The 15,488-nt window shown below is 32.4% G+C and overlaps 1 protein-coding gene and 1 long non-coding RNA gene across 3 annotated transcripts in view; one reads left to right on the top strand and one right to left on the bottom strand.

Annotated features, from left to right (window-relative positions):
* Positions 1 to 41: 41 nt before the first annotated feature.
* On the top strand, positions 42 to 2,018 carry LOC149702922 (uncharacterized). Its single transcript, XR_016381673.1, has 2 exons — positions 42 to 924; positions 1,795 to 2,018. It is a non-coding gene; the product is annotated as an uncharacterized LOC149702922 (long non-coding RNA).
* A 7,867-nt stretch (positions 2,019 to 9,885) lies between these two features.
* IA-2 (tyrosine phosphatase IA-2) overlaps positions 9,886 to 15,488 on the bottom strand; it is a 410,032-nt gene continuing 404,429 nt past the window's right edge. For both annotated transcript variants that reach the window (XM_089866819.1, XM_089866820.1), the window contains exons 24-25: positions 11,495 to 15,098; positions 9,886 to 10,110 (exon numbers count right to left, since the gene is read on the bottom strand). In XM_089866819.1, coding sequence (XP_089722945.1) covers positions 15,027 to 15,098 — 72 coding nt within the window. In that variant the 3' untranslated portion in view covers positions 9,886 to 10,110; positions 11,495 to 15,026. The remainder of the gene's footprint in view (positions 10,111 to 11,494; positions 15,099 to 15,488) is intronic.

Below are 15,488 nucleotides of genomic sequence, written 5' to 3'. Positions count from 1 at the left end.
GAAACAGCAGGGGGTCCCAGCAGGGGGTAACAGCAGGGGGTCCCAGCAGGGGGTAACAGTATGGAAACAGCAGGGGGTCCCAGCAGGGGGTCACAGCAGGGGGTAACAGCAGGGGGTCGCAGCAGGGGGTAACAGCAGAGGGTCCCAGCAGGGGGTAACAGTATGGAAACAGCAGGGGGTCCAAATAGTTCTCCCAAACGCTACTTATCCCAATCCCAGTTTACCCAAAATTATTTCTCCCAATGATTTTTAACCCAAATATTTATTTCTCCCAAAATTAAAATAAGTATCGTATACATTTTACTATTCTAAATTAAAACCATATTTTATTGCCTCCAAAAACTCTTCGGGTGTTTTAGCGCCGGTGTCCAATTGTTCTCTTAGAATGTTCCGTTTGTTTTCAAGATCGCGAAACATTTTTAGAGGTGGTCTAACAGAGTGAAGACGGCTCATAGAGTCTATTTCAATTTCTTGATGGACCTTTCTTTAAGAGTTCATAGATGTCGGGATGAGGGACCTTCAATGCTTTGTTCCACTTGTTATGTGTGCCTTCACAATCATTGTTCGTTCTTGCATCCGCGTTGTCACCATGGCACCACATGAATTCTGCAGGGCTGAAAGATAAACCACGGATTGCGGCGATTGTTTATATGGCGCGAAACATACGATCATAAGTTTCGCGAGATTTATCTGGTAGCAATACAAATAGCTGAGGTAATATTTTTTTTTTAACGAGACGGTGCAATGTAAAGAGTTGATAAAATAGTGCAGGTGAAGCTTTGAATGTTCCATCCATGCATATGCGTTGAGCAGAACAGATTCTCCCAACCATCCAATCAGTTCCGAAAATGAGTATCTTATCTTCGTCGCCTTAGTTGAATAACAGAAAATTATGCTCAGATATAGTCCTTGTCACTCGGAGAGGTAAAATAGTAGACTTAATTTGATTTTGAAATAAGCGCGTGACAGTAATCACGTGACGGTATACTAAAAGGTATCGAGAGGGCTGAATCAAAAGTAGATTATAGAGTTCTAGTGAAGAATGTAGATTTTTCTTGTCCAATTTAACATAATTAATTTTTATCTATCTGATTTTTGGATTCAATTATTCTCTTATTTGCTCGTTTATTGTTTAATTTGTTACCTTATTGTTCTATTTGTTTGTTAATTGTGTTTTTATGCTGTTTTTATGCTGTTTAATGTGTGTTTATGCTGTTTTATTGTGGTTTTAAGCTGTTTTATTCTGTTTTAAGCTGTTTAATTTGTGTTTATGCTGTTTAATTTGTGTTTATGCTGTTTTATTGTGTTTTTATGCTGTTTTATTCTGTTTTATTGTGTTTCTATGCTGTTTAATGTGTGTCTATGATGTTTTATTGTGTTTTTATGCTGTTTTACTGTGGTTTATGTTGTTCAATGCTGTTTTATTGTGTTTTTATGCTGTTTTATGCTGTTCTATGCTGTTTTATCGTGTTTTATTGCAGTTTCTGTGCGTTTTATTGTAGTTCCTGTGCGTTTTATAGTAGTTTTTGTGCGTTTTATTGTAGTTTCTGTGCGTTTTATTGTAGTTTCTGTGCGTTTTATTGTAGTTTCTGTGCGTTTTATTGTATTTTTTGTGTGTTTTATTGTACTTTCTGTGCGTTTTATTGTGGTTTTTGTGTTCTATTGTAGTTTTTGTGCGTTTTATTGTAGTTTTTGTGTTTTATTGTAGTTTCTGTGCTTACTAAAGCATTCCAAGTATTAATACTAGTGTTTATGTCGATAATGAGTTAAAAATGAACTTTTCTAATTTCAAAGAAAAATACAAGCATGTGCCGCATTATGAGCCTATTCACGTCTTCTTCCCAGTGCCAAGCAGAGGGGACGGGATCGACGCCATTCAGTGATAAAAGAGGGCTTCTCAAGTTCTCATATCACACGCCGCGAGCAACTTTCAACGAAGTTTACTTTTTGTTTTTATATCTATATACTTTTGTTTATACTTCATAAATGTACTATAGAATAAATAAATTGTTCGTCGATTTAACGAATCTCATTTTATTCCTTTTCTGCCAATTAAGTTACAGCAGGCATATATAGGATTTTAAAATGCATTAACTGGATTAAAAAGGATTTACACTTTAGCACTGTTAAAGGCAGCGCGTCGAGGGGCTATTCACTAATGAAAATTTTCTTTTATTGCTGATTTTTATTGACGCTTTTAAAAAGGAAAGGGATTCATTGGTGATTTAAAATGGATGGGGTTTAATGGTTGCGTCTAGATTACGAGTAATCATCGAGGGGCTACTCACTAAAAACTCGTTAGCGATTTTAAACGGGATTGGGATTGTGGGTAACTTAGGGGCTACGGGTTGTTATTATTTTACTAGTTAAGAACGGATTATTAATCATTCACACATTTGCCGCTAGGGGCGCTGTGTACGTAATTACGTATTTACTGACATCTAAAACATGATAAAATTCTGCTTGACCTTCGTGTAAGCAATAGATAGTTCATAAATTGCCGCTAGGGGCGCTGAGTACGTAGTTACGTATTTACTGACATCTAAAACATGATAAAATTCTGCTAGACATTCGTGTAAGCAATAGATAGTTCATAAATTGCCGCTAGGGGCGCTGTATACGTAGTTACGTATTTACTGACATCTAAAACATGAATAAATTTGACGCTAGGGGCGCTGTATACGTAGTTACGTATTTACTGACATCTAAAACATGAATAAATTTGCCGCTAGGGGCGCTGTCTATAATATTATAAAGGCCTAACGGTGTGTTCTCTAATTTGAATTAGCGCCCACGTCACACTTCGAAGCGCCCCCAACGACGGAATATACGATAAAACTCGGACGCTACTTGTCCAGGTTTCTTTTCTCTCTGCGCCGGCGACCAGTCAACATCGTTCCTTGATCAGCTCCTCGTAATCCTGACTTTCGAAGGCAGTATTGGATGGAAAGCCACGTTTTACGCCGACGGTGGGACGTGACTCTAAGCTCTCCGCCATTGAATGTCCATTAGAACGTTGAAATCAACGCGAAAGGTTAAGCCTAGTACGGTATGTGTGAAAGTCTTTCAATAATCCAAAGTCATCCAGCTAGCAATTTATTATTTTATTTAATCGCAGAGTTTAAATTATTTAGGTAGAGTTAATTGTTAGTTAATTATGTTTATTTATTGAAAGTTAACTACAATATGAAGAAATTTCCAGACACGAGGTCAGTTAGACAAGGCTTAATTTAGAACATCTTAAATCAAGTACTTGGGCTCATATTAGGGGAAATTAAATTCCTTATCTATTTTAAATAATAAACCTCGACTGTTAACAAATTAGGTCTCATTTAACGGCGCGAAACTATATTACCTAAAATGAGTAACGTATGGTTTAACGGGGCCAGATTAGGTTGCACTAGGCTAGACTGAACCTTTTATAAAAATTTATCCGGGCCTGGCACTAATCTCTAAGTTTTTACTTTATGCCGTCGTTTTAATTTAAATTAACGAGGGTATTTTAGAATTATTACGCGTAAATTATAGATTTGAGATTCTAAAATTTCATTCGAGGCAGTATTTAATTATTTTAGATAATGAACTACGGTCTATTTAATAAATTAAATGGTTTAAATTAATTAGGGTTAACTGTTAATAAGTTATCATTAATTATGGAGATTAAGCCAATTTAATAATTTTAAAATGAGCCACGAACGCGAAGTTAAGGCTAGAGATTTTTAATTTATATTTACGTAGTTTTTTTTCTTAAATTATTTTAATCTATGGTATTGTTTCCGTGAGTTATTATTTTGTTGGGACCTCGAGTAGCCACTTTATTCTGATATGGAAATTGCTTAATATTTAGTGCAATTCTTACATTATATTTATGGGAATATTTTACTTGGTTTTTTTTAAATAATTATTTTGCTAGGACCTTAAAGTAGCCCTTGAGTTCTGATTTGGCTTAATATTTAGTGTGATTTTTAAATTTTGTTTTCGGGAATATTTTACATAGTTTTTCTTCAATAATTTACGGAAACAAATCCATAGATTACAATATTTTTGTTAGGCCCCTCTAATACTTATTAATATTTGTTATTAATATATTTTCATTTTTAGACGCGATGACGTTCTTGGATATTCTGTTGCTGGTCATTCGGAGAAGTTTCCTACCAGATGATTTCAACCTTTGTTAGAGACGCTCATTCCAGATGACATCTTCCTTGGATTTGCGATACAAGATGTTTTCAACCTGTGGTGGCCATGCAATCATTCTCTACAAAAATGCGATGAACATCAGCGAATCTAGAAAATTCAAATTTTTATTAGAATTATAATTGCAACTACTTAATTTATTTTTACACGTTCAAACTTCAATTTACGGAACACTTTGTATTATTTTTTGTTAAAAATTTTTGTAAACACCTTATTTTTTTACTTTTTGTTCAATAAATTATGCCTTAAACCACTTTTTTTGTTTTCTTAAAAATTATTTGATTAAGAGGGAAGGTTTGAATTTTTTAGCTCTAAACAGATAGCCTATTTTTTGAGGACCCTCTTTTAGGCTTCTTTTAGCTAATATATCATAAAATAAAACTATAAAATTGTTTTGGGAAAAAATTAGCCTAAAACAAGCTTAAATTGTTAAAAAAAAACCTAAAAAAGGGTCTCAAAATACTACCCTAAGTCCAGACCCTAAAAAATTCAAGCCATCCCCCATATCGAAACTTTTTTAAGAAAACAAAGAACGTGAGGCAAGGCAAAATTTTTTTATTGAGAAAAAACAATTGAAGTGTTTACAAAAATTTTGTACAAAAAAATATTTAAAGTGTTCCATAAATTAAAATTTGACCGCGTAAAATTAAATGAGGTAGGCTAGTTACGGATTAAATTTAAGAATAAAATTAAGTCCATTGGCGGAAAAACTTCACGTTCCAATCAGATTGAAGGCCTCGTGTTTCGCAAATCCAAGAAAGATGTCATCTGGATTGAGGGTCCTTAACATCGGATGAACTTCCAAGTCTACTTGAAAACGTCTCTGAATGACCAGCAACAGCTTATCCAAGAAAATCATTCGCGTCTAAAAATTAAAATAAATTAATTACAAATATTAAGGCAATGTCTAATTTTAAAGTAAGTGCTACTTTAAGCCTAACAAAATAATAATTTACCGAAATAATCCCATATATTTAAATAATTAGCAAAATACTGGCGATACATTGATAAGAATTTTTTTTAATAATCTAAGTTAAATTTCTTAAGCCTTGTTCAAATGTCTTAACCTCGTGGTCGTGGTTTATTTAATTTTAATTCAAAATTATTATTTAATAGACTGAGTTTACGTAAATAATAATAATTAACTGCCTGTTTCATTAAAACTACTTTATTTATTAAAACAATAAGCTATTAAAAAAGGCTTACATTTGCTGCGCATTAACAAGTTTGTTCATTCCAACATGACCTCGCTGAATCGATTCCAAAAGAACATTCAATGGCAGAAAAGAGCTCTAGATTCTGGATTTATTCCTTGACGGTGAAAAGAAAAATGGCTGATCGACGGCGAAAGGCCTGATTTCCAAGAGCTGAACAGGAAACGATCTTGACTCCACGATGCCAATCGAAGAAACAAATTTCGGACGGTTACTCAAGAGCAAAGTTCTCTCCCGCAAGATTTACGACCACAAGACGTTAAAAGCAGACGACACTAATTGGAGTAATACCGTTTTTCCGTTGGCCTATTCCATGGAGTAATTTTCTTGGAGAGAGAAGGAAACTTTCTTTAAAATTCCATAAAATTTGGTGTCTCCTACAATAATGCTCCATACCTTCCATTGTCCTTTTCCATGGAGTAGTTTTTATGGAGCGAAAATGAAAGTTACCCTAAAGTTTGGTGTCTCCAACAATATTGCTCCATACGTTCCATTGTCCTTTTCCATGGAGTAATTTCTTTGGAGCGAAAATTACTTCATGGAATAGGCCAACGGAAAAACGGTTGAATTTACACCAATTAGTGTCGTCTGCTTTTAACGTCTTGAGGGTGTAAATCTTGCGGGAGAGAACTTTGCTCTTGAGTAACCGACTGAAATTTCTTTCTTATATTGGCATCGTGGAGTCAAGATCGTTTCCTGCTCAGCTCTTGGAAATCAGGCCTTTCGCCGTCGATGAATAAATCTAGAGCTCTTTTCCGCCATTGAATGTTCTTTTGGAATCGATTCAGCGAATTCATGTTGCAATGAACAAACTTGTTAATGCGCAGCAAATGTAAGCCTTTTTAAATAGCTTATTGATTTAATAAATAAAGTAGTTTTAATGAAAAGGCAGTTAATTATTATTATTTACGTAAATTCAGTCTATTAAAAAATAATTTTGAATTAAAATTAAATAAACTACGACCACGAGGTTAAGAAATTTGAACAAGGCTTAAGAAATTTAACTTAGATTATTAAAAAAAATTTCTTAGCAATATATCGCCAGTATTTTGATAATTATTTAAATATATGGGATGATTTCGGTAAAATTTTATTTTGTTAGGCTTAAAGTAGCACTTATTTTAAAATTAGGCATTGCCTTAATATTTGTAATTAATTTATTTTAATTTTTAGACGCGAATGATTTTCTTGGATAAGCTTAGCAATATATCGCCAGTATTTTGCTAATTATTTAAATATATGGGATTATTTCGGTAAATTTTTTTTGTTAGGCTTAAAGTAGCACTTTTTTTTAAAATTAGGCATTTCCTTAATATTTGTAATTAATTTATTTTAATTTTTAGACGCGAATGATTTTCTTGGATAAGCTGTTGCTGGTCATTCAGAGACGTTTTCAAGTAGACTTGGAAGTTCATCCGATGTTAAGGACCCTCAATCCAGATGACATCTTTCTTGGATTTGCGAAACACAAGGCCTTCAAACTGATTGGACCGTGAAGTTTTTCCGCCAATTAACTTAATTTTATTCTTTAATTTAATCGGTAACTAGCCTACCCCATTTAATTTTACGCGGTCAAATTTTAATTTACGGAACACTTTAAATATTTTTTTGTACAAAATTTTTGTAAACACCTCAATTGTTTTTTTCTCAATAAAAAAATTTATTGTCTCACGTTCTATGTTTTCTTAAAAATGTTTCGATATGGGGGATGGCTTGAATTTTTTAGGGTCTGGACTTAGGGTAGTATTTTGAGACCCTTTTTTAGGGTTTGTTTTAACAATTTAAGCTTGTTTTAGGCTAATTTTTTCCCAAAACAATTTTATAGTTTTATTTTATGATATATTAGCTAAAAGAAGCCTAAAAGAGGGTCCTCAAAAAATAGGCTATCTGTTTAGAGCTAAAAAATTCAAACCTTCCCTCTTAATCAAATAATTTTTAAGAAAACAAAAAAAGTGGTTTAAGGCATAATTTATTGAACAAAAAGTAAAAAAATAAGGTGTTTACAAAAATTTTTAACAAAAAATAATACAAAGTGTTCCGTAAATTGAAGTTTGAACGTGTAAAAATAAATTAAGTAGTTGCAATTATAATTCTAATAAAAATTTGAATTTTCTAGATTCGCTGATGTTCATCGCATTTTTGTAGAGAATGATTGCATGGCCACCACAGGTTGAAAACATCTTGTATCGCAAATCCAAGGAAGATGTCATCTGGAATGAGCGTCTCTAACAAAGGTTGAAATCATCTGGTAGGAAACTTCTCCGAATGACCAGCAACAGAATATCCAAGAACGTCATCGCGTCTAAAAATGAAAATATATTAATAACAAATATTAATAAGTATTAGAGGGGCCTAACAAAAATATTGTAATCTATGGATTTGTTTCCGTAAATTATTGAAGAAAAACTATGTAAAATATTCCCGAAAACAAAATTTAAAAATCACACTAAATATTAAGCCAAATCAGAACTCAAGGGCTACTTTAAGGTCCTAGCAAAATAATTATTTAAAAAAAACCAAGTAAAATATTCCCATAAATATAATGTAAGAATTGCACTAAATGTTAAGCAATTTCCATATCAGAATTAAATGGCTACTCGAGGTCCCAACAAAATAACTCACGGAAACAATACCATAGATTAAAATAATTTAAGAAAAAAACTACGTAAATATAAATTAAAAATCTCTAGCCTTAACTTCGCGTTCGTGGCTCATTTTAAAATTATTAAATTGGCTTAATCTCCATAATTAATGATAACTTATTAACAGTTAACTCTAATTAATTTAAACCATTTAATTTATTAAATAGACCGTAGTTCATTATCTAAAATAATTAAATACTGCCTCGAATGAAATTTTAGAATCTCAAATCTATAATTTACGCGTAATAATTCTAAAATACCCTCGTTAATTTAAATTAAAACGACGGCATAAAGTAAAAACTAAGAGATTAGTGCCAGGCCCGGATAAATTTTTATAAAAGGTTCAGCCTAGCCTAGTGCAACCTAATCTGGCCCCCTTAAACCATACGTTACTCATTTTAGGTAATATAGTTTCGCGCCGTTAAATGAGACCTAATTTGTTAACAGTCGAGGTTTATTATTTAAAATAGATAAGGAATTTAATTTCCCCTAATATGAGCCCAAGTACTTGATTTAAGATGTTCTAAATTAAGCCTTGTCTAACTGACCTCGTGTCTGGAAATTTCTTCATATTGTAGTTAACTTTCAATAAATAAACATAATTAACTAACAATTAACTCTACCTAAATAATTTAAACTCTGCGATTAAATAAAATAATAAATTGCTAGCTGGATGACTTTGGATTATTGAAAGACTTTCACACATACCGTACTAGGCTTAACCTTTCGCGTTGATTTCAACGTTCTAATGGACATTCAATGGCGGAGAGCTTAGAGTCACGTCCCACCGTCGGCGTAAAACGTGGCTTTCCATCCAATACTGCCTTCGAAAGTCAGGATTACGAGGAGCTGATCAAGGAACGATGTTGAATGGTCGCCGGCGCAGAGAGAAAAGAAACCTGGACAAGTAGCGTCCGAGTTTTATCGTATATTCCGTCGTTGGGGGCGCTTCGAAGTGTGACGTGGGCGCTAATTCAAATTAGAGAACACACCGTTAGGCCTATATAATATTATAGACAGCGCCCCTAGCGGCAAATTTCTTCGTGTATTAGATGTCAGTAAATACGTAGCTACGTATACAGCGCCCCTAGCGGCAAATTTATTCATGTTTTAGATGTCAGTAAATACGTAACTACGTATACAGCGCCCCTAGCGGCAATTTATGAACTATCTATTGCTTACACGAATGTCTAGCAGAATTTTATCATGTTTTAGATGTCAGTAAATACGTAACTACGTACACAGCGCCCCTAGCGGCAATTTATGAACTATCTATTGCTTACACGAATGTCTAGCAGAATTTTATCATGTTTTAGATGTCAGTAAATACGTAACTACGTACACAGCGCCCCTAGCGGCAATTTATGAACTATCTATTGCTTACACGAATGTCTAGCAGAATTTTATCATGTTTTAGATGTCAGTAAATACGTAACTACGTACACAGTGCCCCTAGCGGAAAATGTGTGAATGCTTAATAATCCGTTCATAACAAGTAAAATAATAACAACCCGTAACCCCCTAAGTTACCCACAATCCCAATCCCGTTTAAAATCACTAACGAGTTTTTCGTGAGTAGCCCCTCGATTATTACTCGTAATCTAGACGCAACCATTAAACCCCATCCATTTTAAATCACCAATGAATCCCTATCCTTTTTAAAAGCGTCAATAAAAATCAGCAATAAAAGAAAATTTTCATTAGTGAATAGCCCCTCGACGCGCTGCCTTTAACAGTGCTAAAGTGTAAATCCTTTTTAGTCTAGTTAATGCATTTTAAAATCCTATATATGCCTGCTGTAACTTAATTGGCAGAAAAGGAATAAAATGAGATTCGTTAAATCGACGAACAATTTATTTATTCTATAGTACATTTATGAAGTATAAACAAAAGTATATAGATATAAAAACAAAAAGTAAACTTCGTTGAAACTTGCTCGCGGCGTGTGATATGAGAAGCCCTCTTTTATCACTGAATGGCGTCGATCCCGTCCCCTCTGCTTGGCACTGGGAAGATGACGTGAATAGGCTCATGATGCGGCAGATGCTTGTATTTTTCTTTGAAATTAGAAAAGTTCATTTTTAACTTATTATCGACATAAACACTAGTTATAATACTTGGAATGCTTTAGTTAGCACAGAAACTACTATAAAACACAAAAACTACAATAAAAAACACAGAAACTGCAATAAAACGCACAAAAACTACAATATATAAAAATATATATAAATATCAAACATATATTTTTTAACTGTGGGATAACCCAGAGCTTTTTAACAAAAATTACAACCTTTATACAAATATTCAATCCTAATTTTAAATTAATAAACAAAATGTACTGGCTGTATTGTGGTGAAGAAATAGCATATTTTAAAATCATAATCATTATTTTAAATATAGCAAAACTTTCAATTTATTTTACATATCAAACTAGAATGAATATAAAAGAAGTAGACCCTGAAATTATGTTAGTAAACTATTTTAACAAGAAACTATTACTATGTATTTTAACCGAATATGAATTTTATGAAAGAAATGACAAAATAGCTTTTAAACTTTTTATAGAATCGGGGATTTGTAAATTGGAGGGTAGGAAAGTAAAAATGAAAGTAACCTTGTAAAATTAGCTTTATAATAATAAATTAAAAATTTTTATAATTAAAAAAAAAAACTACAATAAAACACACAAAAACTACAATAAAACACACAAAAACTACAATAAAACGCACAGAAACTACAATAAAACACAAAGAAACTACAATAAAACGCACAAAACTACAATAAAACACACAAAAACTACAATAAAACACACAGAAACTACAATAAAACACACAGAAACTGCAATAAAACGCAAAAAAATACAATAAAACACACAGAAACTACAATAAAACACACAGAAACTACAATAAAACACACAGAAACTACAATAAAACGCACAGAAACTACAATAAAACACACAAAAACTACAATAAAACAGCATAGAACAGCATAAAACAGCATAAAAACACAATAAACAGTATAAAACACAATAAAACATCATAAACACACATTAAACAGCATAAACACACTTTAAACAGCATAGAAACACAATAAAACGGCGAAAACATACAATAAAACAGCTTCAAACAGAATAAAACAGCATAAAAACACAATAAAACAGCATAAACACACATTAAACAGCATAAAAACACAACAAAACAGCATAAAACACAATAAAACAGCATATAACAACATAAACCACAATAAATTAACTTTAATTTACAAGGTACATAACAAAACCACCCCATCGTATATTCAAGAGCTGTTTGAGAAGGGAAATACACGTAATCCTAGATACATTACTAGAGGTAGCCACACTAGCTTCCCAAGAGCACGCGAAAATAAATGGTCCCAAAAAATGGTTAAAAACATAGGAATAAAACTATGGAATGCGCTGCCTACCGATTTACAAAGCTGCAAAACTATTACAACTTTTCAAAAAGAACTGAAAAACTATCTTCGTAGTAGGCTGTAGGTAATTTCACACGTATTTGAAACTAAGGCCTAGAGGTCCGTGCACTCGTGCTAAAAAACTCGCGGATATTTTAAATCCTGAAGATCCTGAAGTTTTTTGTCTCTTGACAGCACGTACAAAGCTACGTTACATAGAGAAACAGCTTTGCGCGTGCTGACAACCGATATTGTAACAGAGTATATACAGAATAAGCTGTCGTTCGAGATAGGGAGTTGCCGATCCTATAGCGTGAAAACAAATTTCCTCACGCGCATTCTTTATCCATGTCATAATAATTAAACTAATTCTTATGAAAGACAAAACACGTCTATTTCTCCACAAATCGAGAAGTACTAGCTTGTGGCCCCGGATATTAACACTTATAACGTAAGTAAATTTATTGAAAAAAGGATTAAGGGTTCTATTTTTTTGTTAGAGTATCGAGGGGATATTCACTCTGATTTTCTGTACTTCTTTTAATGGGTATTTACGGGTACCATGTTTTACCACTGTTAAAGGATGCGCATCGAAGTACGGTACGATGTGGCTACTATTACGAGCCCAGCCCTTGGGTCGTCTTGTTTTCTCTCTAGTGTAGGCGCGATGGAAGCGGCATAAAATCCTCAAATTTGTTCACTAGTGCCAGGATGTATTACCAATGCTAGAGCTCTTTACTCTACTTGCATACATCTTACTTCTGGTATTACCAAGCATAGGAAGTGTCATACTCATGGAACATATCTTATAAACTTATGATAATAATAATAATCAGTGCTTACAATTGGTAGAAATGATGTGGCTATTATCATGGGACAAAACTTTGGGCCATCACGTTTCTTTTTTGGAAATCGTCTTCAATTCTATTATAATTTTATTCATAAAACACTATCTTAGAATGTATCAGAAAACACATTATTTCAGTGGGTTTTTATTTCACCAACAAATACAAGGGCTGAAATGTTATAGCACACATTCACACGGAATTACACTCCCTTACGTTGTTTGTTATTTTTTTATATAGAATTAAACCACATGATTAGGAGCACAAAAATAGCGGGATTTAAAATATAAACTTTTGTCTGTTTGTTTAGTTTTTATTATTTATTTCTTTTAATATAATTATAATACGTTTTATTTTTTAAGTATTTATTATAACGAATTTAATTAATTTTTTATCTTTATTAAATCCTGTAAACAATACCTGTAATTAAAGAGATTTTTTTCCCATATTTTCTGGAAATCTGTTGTACTCTAAACCTGGACAATTTTAATCTTCAAGCTTTCAATCCGATAAACCTAAACAGTTTCAAAATATTTTTTTTTATTTCGTAGGCCTTCAGTTGATTTAATTTCTTTGTACACTAATTTTAATTACTTTGATATGATATGAAATGAAATATTTTAATAGTTCTTTTTTTAAATTAAAATAGGCTTCTTTTCTTCAAATTTTAACTTTTTTCAGCACTTGATTTTTGCGAATTAACAATTGAATTAAAATGAATAATCAACTATGAGAACAAGTTATATTACACCGTTTTTGCACTGTTAAAATATATATTAAAAACCAAATTCACCAAAGGTTTCCCAATAGACCCTATGAAACAAATCGTTTGAATTTTTATAACGTCTAAGAAAGGGATAACGTGATTGGCTTGATTTTGCCATGCGCAAAACCTTTTTTACCCCAATAGTCAGATTCTAATCCAATCAGAAAAATAAGAGATTTATTTTCGTCGCTCAACGACAGATGGTACTACAGTCAACTTTGTTAGTCAGGTATTAGATGGAGACGAAACCAAGCCAACTTGTTTATTTGTTGGTTGGGTCTATTGCTATTCTACAACTCTTTAAACGCCGTAACCAATCAAAGACTGTCTTAGAGTTTGAATCAAACTCAAAAGAACGCCTCCGATTGGTCCAAAATTTTATGAATTAAGAGAAAGTAACCTCTTCGAAGAAATGTGTTCCCCAATTAAAGCGAAACATTTGATGACATTAAACTTCAATAATGATCTTTGCATATATTTTAACTCTTCAAATCGATTAAAAATTAATTGTTCTCACATTTGATTATCCCTTCAACTTTATTTAAAAATTTAGAGTAATTTAAGAGATATTAAGTCTTTTAGACCTATTTTAAATTTCTTACGTGTAAAATGAGGTACCCAAACAATCTTTGTAAACCTTTACCGCCATAAATAATCTTAAGTGTATTTATTAACTTTCAATTTAATTTATACATAAACATTCGGGTGCCCCACCCCCCTCTTCATTACCAGGATGACCTACAACCTCTGATTGTCGCACATACAAGGATATATTTAATTTTAAATGTATATATTTTGTAGATAATACTTGAATTAAGTCTCCCACGTACCTCGCACCAACTTTAATTTTTAATTTGAATCTAGAAATCCTGGTAATGAAGTTACACGATATTTTAGAAAATAAAATTTTATCCTAAAACATTTTAAAATATCCAATAAAGTTAATAGTTTCATGGAATAAATTTATAATTTTATAATTTTTTAAATTTAACCATAAATAACTGATTTTAATTTACTAATAACGTAGTTTTTTTTACTTTTCTTTTTGGTTTAAATTGATATAGATATATATATACACTATAATTCTCTTTTACATACTTTTATATTAGTAAACTGTACATTTTCACAGAAAATTACACACGACTACGGATAATTTGTTAGTTTTTCTTTATAGTTTTAATCATTTAACGTAAATATTACCAGAGATATAATTCTACTTACTTATAATGAAGTTTCAACTAATTAGTGTTTTTGCCACAACGTTAGGGGGAAGGGAGGAGGAGGGTTTGGAGTTAATAATGTTAACACTATTTCATAATTTCCATAAAATACTAATTAACGATCTCCCTAAACAATAATTAGGATTAATTCTTTATTTTTTGTAATATTGAGACTGAGGAATTAACCACGCATTATGAGAAACTTTGTGCAAAAAGTTTTAAAATCGGACCCAAAAATAAGTTAAATTTACTTTTTCTTTTTAAAACTTTTTGAGTGTGCCGGAAATACAGTTTTAAACTGTTGTTACACTAAGTTTCGTTAAACCTAGTTAAACCTCCGTAGACTTGGATTGAAATTAAATTAATATTTTCCCATTCTGTTTAGATTAACTAAAAGTGCTGCAAAACTTTGAATGTTCTATTATCTGGGTTTCAAACTTTCAAAATACTTTTGAAAGGTATTTTTTTTTTCTTAGTGATTGGGAGGGGTTATTCTATTTTTAAGTGAATTGGAGGGCTCTACATTGTTGGTTAAGGTTACGGAACTTTGTAGTTTTAGGGCATTTTTTTGTTTGTTTGTTACAGCGTATGTTTAGTTTTGTCATGATCTTGGGTTTTCAACATCGGGGTAGTGGTTGGTTTTCTTTTCGGTAAGTTTTGAAGTTTTGACATTAATTGTAGATTTGTAATCATAGGTCATTCCAGTGGAGTTTCTATTGGCTAAGGGCTTTCAAGATTGCGTGAACCTCTTCCGCGATGGCCATAAGAACGAATTCAAATTGTGCCTATAATGAGTAGAGGTAGAGTATTTATAAAGACGCAAAAAGGAGTGGCTTACGAAATTTGAATAACGCCACTGTTAATTACTAGTGTATGAACTTAAAAGGTCATTTCTGTATCTATAAAAAGGTTCTGTTTGACTATTAACGCAGAGCCCAAACCACTTTATTTAATAAAATCCAAATTTCCCAGGACATTATACCAGGGATAGATTTAATTTTAGAAGTAGGAATGGAGAACGGTTAGCCTTTACTTCAGTCCGACACGTAACGAAGAGTTTAAATTATCTTATTGGCTCACTTAAACTACGCTTTGATGACGTTCCTGACGGGGACGGCGAAAAATACGTTATTCTCTTTTACCTCTGTCGCTATGACCCGCCACTTTTTTCATAC

The sequence above is a fragment of the Phalangium opilio genome, unplaced genomic scaffold, assembly GCF_054372755.1.
Source record: "Phalangium opilio isolate 3A_F unplaced genomic scaffold, DU_Popi_V2 ptg000017l_1, whole genome shotgun sequence".
Lineage (NCBI taxonomy): Eukaryota > Metazoa > Arthropoda > Arachnida > Opiliones > Phalangiidae > Phalangium > Phalangium opilio.
The sequence above is the reverse complement of the archived record's forward strand: the minus strand, read 5'-3'. Positions and strand labels throughout refer to the sequence as shown.